The sequence below is a fragment of the Saccostrea cucullata genome, unplaced genomic scaffold, assembly GCF_032062105.1.
Source record: "Saccostrea cucullata isolate Sc308-1 unplaced genomic scaffold, CSIRO_AGI_Scuc_v1 ctg1829, whole genome shotgun sequence".
In the NCBI taxonomy this organism is placed as follows: Eukaryota; Metazoa; Mollusca; class Bivalvia; order Ostreida; family Ostreidae; genus Saccostrea; species Saccostrea cuccullata.
Window position 1 is genome coordinate 3,623 of NW_026920841.1, and position 4,319 is coordinate 7,941.

At 34.1% G+C, this 4,319-nt stretch overlaps 1 protein-coding gene across 1 annotated transcript; it reads left to right on the top strand.

Annotated features, from left to right (window-relative positions):
• Positions 1 to 318: 318 nt before the first annotated feature.
• On the top strand, positions 319 to 1,995 carry LOC134258465 (innexin-11-like). Its single transcript, XM_062741029.1, has 2 exons — positions 319 to 1,199; positions 1,617 to 1,995. The coding sequence occupies exons 1-2, from the start codon at positions 319 to 321 to the stop codon at positions 1,993 to 1,995; spliced, it is 1,260 nt and encodes a 419-aa protein (XP_062597013.1).
• The last annotated feature ends 2,324 nt before the right edge of the window (positions 1,996 to 4,319 follow it).

A 4,319-nucleotide genomic window follows, 5' to 3' on the forward strand; every position in this document is an offset into this window, starting at 1 on the left:
TATGAGGATTGATATATCTTGATTTGTGTTTCTTGAAAACTGAGCTCAAACATAGATTTAAGAAGTTAAGTCAAGGTCAAAGGGAATGTCAAAGAAACAGTTAAATAACACCCTCACTAATATGTATCAGCATATTGTATGCAAGATTTAATTTCAATCAGCATATACAGTTTATACAGTTTGAAATAATATCTCGCATATTTTCTTTGAAACTGAGCGGAAAACTGAGGTCAAGGTTAAAGGAAAAGTCAAGGTAACAACAAGCATCGCAAGAAATCTTGAATATTTAAAAATTTCTTCAACTATTCAAGGTCCAGCATGGCTGATAAAAAATTCACATTGTCTTTTGAGAGTTGGGTGGACAAACTGAATGGAAAATGGACTCCTCTGGTTTTCCTTACGTTGGGCATATTGGCTTTTTTGTACCCCGTGTGTTTTAATCCAATTGAATGTGCGTTTCCAGCCGAGTTCACACAAGCCATGGTTGATTATGGAAAAGCTCGGTGTTATAAAGCTAGAGCAGTAAGGAATGTGCCGGGGAAAACCAGCGATGACAATGCCTATCATTGGGTTTCTGTCAATGATGATGATCCTTCCGGTGAGACAACTGTGTACCAATATGTGTCTCTATTTCTGATTGGACAGGCTATTATTCTTCGAATTCCGTTTATGTTGTGGAATCTGACAAAAAAGAAGTTGGGGATCCATTTTATTGTTCAGACAGGAAGTGGAGAAAAAGACGGCAAATTTGAGGGCAAGAGACTCGCCATCTACATCTACCAATGGATACAAAACCGGAAAATTAACATTTTATCTCTCGGGGCATTTACGATATTGCAATGTTTTATTAAATTAACGTATTTTATGAGTATTTCCATCCATTTGGGATTTTTGGATTCTGTCCTAAAACAGAACAACGAAATCGGCTTTGGTTCCTTTATAATAGGAAAGTTGAAGGGAAACAATTTGACTGTTCGCAAACCCTCTCCATTTTTTCCTCAACACATAATGTGCAATTACACTTATCATGTTTACCAGCATACTAGAAAATATAGTGTTCAATGTACCTTGACCCTGACTACGTTTTTGGAGCAGATGGTGGCGGTGGCTTGGTTGTGGCTAATTTTTTGTCTCTCCGCCACTATAGCTGATGGTATATTTCACGTGTTTGGTGCTGTCCTGCCTTTTTTCAGAGTCTGGTAAGTTTGGGTTTCAGGTCATGTATTTATTCAAAAATCGTAAAATTAGCAAATCATCAATATCATAATATAATTACATGTATATACAACCATGTATGCAGTGTAAAGGACAATATCTGGGAAATTCATTTTTCCCCTCCGAAATTCTGCAGTTTAAGATTTAGTTAGAAAACAAAGAAATGACAAATTCATAGTGTGTTCGTCATTTTTTATTGTCAGTTGAATAGAAATTCCAAAATAGTAATATAGACCTAATAGACACTACAGAAAAATTTCAAATTAATGTTGTGAAATTAATGTTGTGGAATAAATCGCAACATTTTAAACTGCAGGAACAAAATATATGAATCAATAAACTAGTATATTATTAAGTAGATGCACTAGTTTTCAACATTTCTTTTTATTTTTGTTTTGAAGGTTTGTGAAATCAAATCTGATAAAATCAGAGCTGGGAAATTCAGAACAAGCCTTGTCAGACCGAAATATTGAACGATTTTCTTCAACCTTTGGAGAAGATGTAATTTCCTTTTTAAAGCTGGTTCAAGATAATGAAAGCGGAAGTGTTGTCATGGAAACTGTGACTGAGTTATGGAGGATGTATCATGGCGACATACAACACTCTCCTGCAATTTCATCAAATCCTGTACATTTGAGAGCTGCTTTGTTGAACCCTCATTCACAGCAGTCACATAACCAGCTAGAAAGTTTCCAAAAAGGATCAGAATCGAATGAAGGTCAGGGTTATCAACCGACAGCGCCGTTGTTACATCCGGTCTATCCAACTAGTGCATTATGACATATTTTTAATTTTTCATTGAAAAAAAACGAAATGCCTAAAATATGTGTATATAACGTGGCATTCGAATTCAAGTTCTTGATAAATAAGCTTTAGGTTGTATGAGGTATATTTCAGCTTTCGTTCTTGGAAAGGAATATAACTATCAGTGGAACGATGCAGGAAATATTGTGACAAGAAAATCAGAGTTTGGAAGTAATTTTAGATATTAAGTCTAGTAGTAATTTTGCATAGGTAATAGGGCGATAAGCTTCTGAAGAATCTTGCAAATTTTTGCAAAACTATTGCATTATTTTTATCCCTCTTCTTGAGCGGCACATGGTATCGAGGAAGGGGTGGGGGGACCTGTCCCCTTTTTTTCCAAACAGTATTTTACAGTTGAAAACGTTCATCGAAAGGCTGCTTGTCCCATCTTAGTTGTACTTGCAGTGTAGTTTTAATCATGATACTATATACTGTAACGAGTACTAGTATTGATAAAATTTGGTTCATTATGGAAAAAGTTAATGGTACAAAACATTACCTTTTAAGAAATGATTTAGCCTTTCAAATACCCAACGATCTTAAAATATAATAAACGACCAATGAATAAATTCCACTTTTAGAGACTGAAGAACAATAGAAGAAGGGTATTCGACAAAACAATTTACAAAAATATACTTTTTTGGATGGAATACTGTTGGAGTCATAAATTCATATGATCAAAACTTTATATTACATTGTTGCAAATTGTTAAGATTACTATCTTTGCTTCTGTAATGTATTACAAAAAGATGAAAGACTTTTGGCCTATCTGAGCCCCTAACCCGAGGAGTCAGAGCCTTTTGCGCAAGAAAGATTTGGACACCTGCGTACAACTCTACAATTATTCCCTTACTTTTTCTGAAAATCTGAAGTCAATATCTTGAGTCGTTTTGGAGGAATTTCCAGGACAATCTAATAATCGAGATATAATTTGACGTCATCGACAAAAACTATTGATCATTAAGGAGTTAAAGATGAAAGACATTTGGCCCCTCTGAGCCCCTTATTTGAGGAGTAAGTCCCCTTTTCTTAAAATAATCTGAAAGCTTTTAATTATTCTGCACAGTTTTTCTTCAATATGTTTTTACAAATAATGAAGAGGTAAGAAGATATGAAACAAAAGGTGTCAAATTTTGTGCGATGTTTCTGAGACATTTTTGGGCCCTATTGATGTTTGACGCCTTTTGCGCTAGAAAAATTTGGACACCTGACTGCAACTCAACAATTCTTCCATTACTTTCACTGAAAATCTTGAGTTGTTTCGGAGGAGTTTCAAGGAGAAGCCGGCCCTCTGAAAATCCTCTCCAGATAGAAAGTGCATCATCATTGAAAAAAATTTTGAATAAGGTTCAGACCAATACCTATTAGACGTGAAGAGACCAAGAACTCGCCTGCACAAAATCGGTAAGAATAATGATAATAGGGAAAAAGAAACCGAACGAAAACAATAAATCTTCCGTTGAAAACAGAAGACCTCAATTAAAAGTAGAAAAACTAGATACGACTTCGCTACGAGCAACGAGTAGGTCTTCCGTTGGATTTCTCGGTAAGATGAGATATGATTTTGTCTGAGATACTACTCGTAAAAAGAGAATGACATTAAGTTTTTCTTCATTAAATTTAATTCTTCTGATTTATATCAGAATATCTTAAACATCTTTTGTTCAATATGGCTTATTAAAATAGTCCCCCTTTTCAAGATATATGGCATGAAAGATTTAGTATGAATGGAAATATTTCGGGGTCATCCATATAAATCCTTAATGGGGCCATTTCACAAAAAATTAAATGTATGGATATTTTTTAAAACATTATTCTGATCATCTTTTGTTCAATATTGCTTATAAAAATATTATTATTAGAATTTAACATTCTGGCCCCCTTTGACCCCTAATTAAGTAACATATGATCAAAATTTTATAATATTTTATTGCAAATCGTTTGATCATAAAAGAGTTAAAGATGAAAGACGAGCCCCTAATTTGAAGAATCAGCCCCCTTTTCTGATATCAAATGAAAGATCTTGTGATTTTAAAGAATTTTTGTTCAACACCTATTCAGAGATTTCTTTCCTTGTGGAGGTATGCTGAATGGAAATATTTAGGGGCCATCCATACAGGTCCTAAATAGGGCCATTTTTCAAAAAATTAAAAGTATGCATATTAATAAGAACATTATTCTGACCATCTTTTGTTCAATATTGCATAAATTGAAATATATATTGCAAAATATTCCTCCTTTTCGAGATATAAAGAATCAAAGGTTTAGTATTCTGGCCTTTTGTGACCCCTAATAACGTA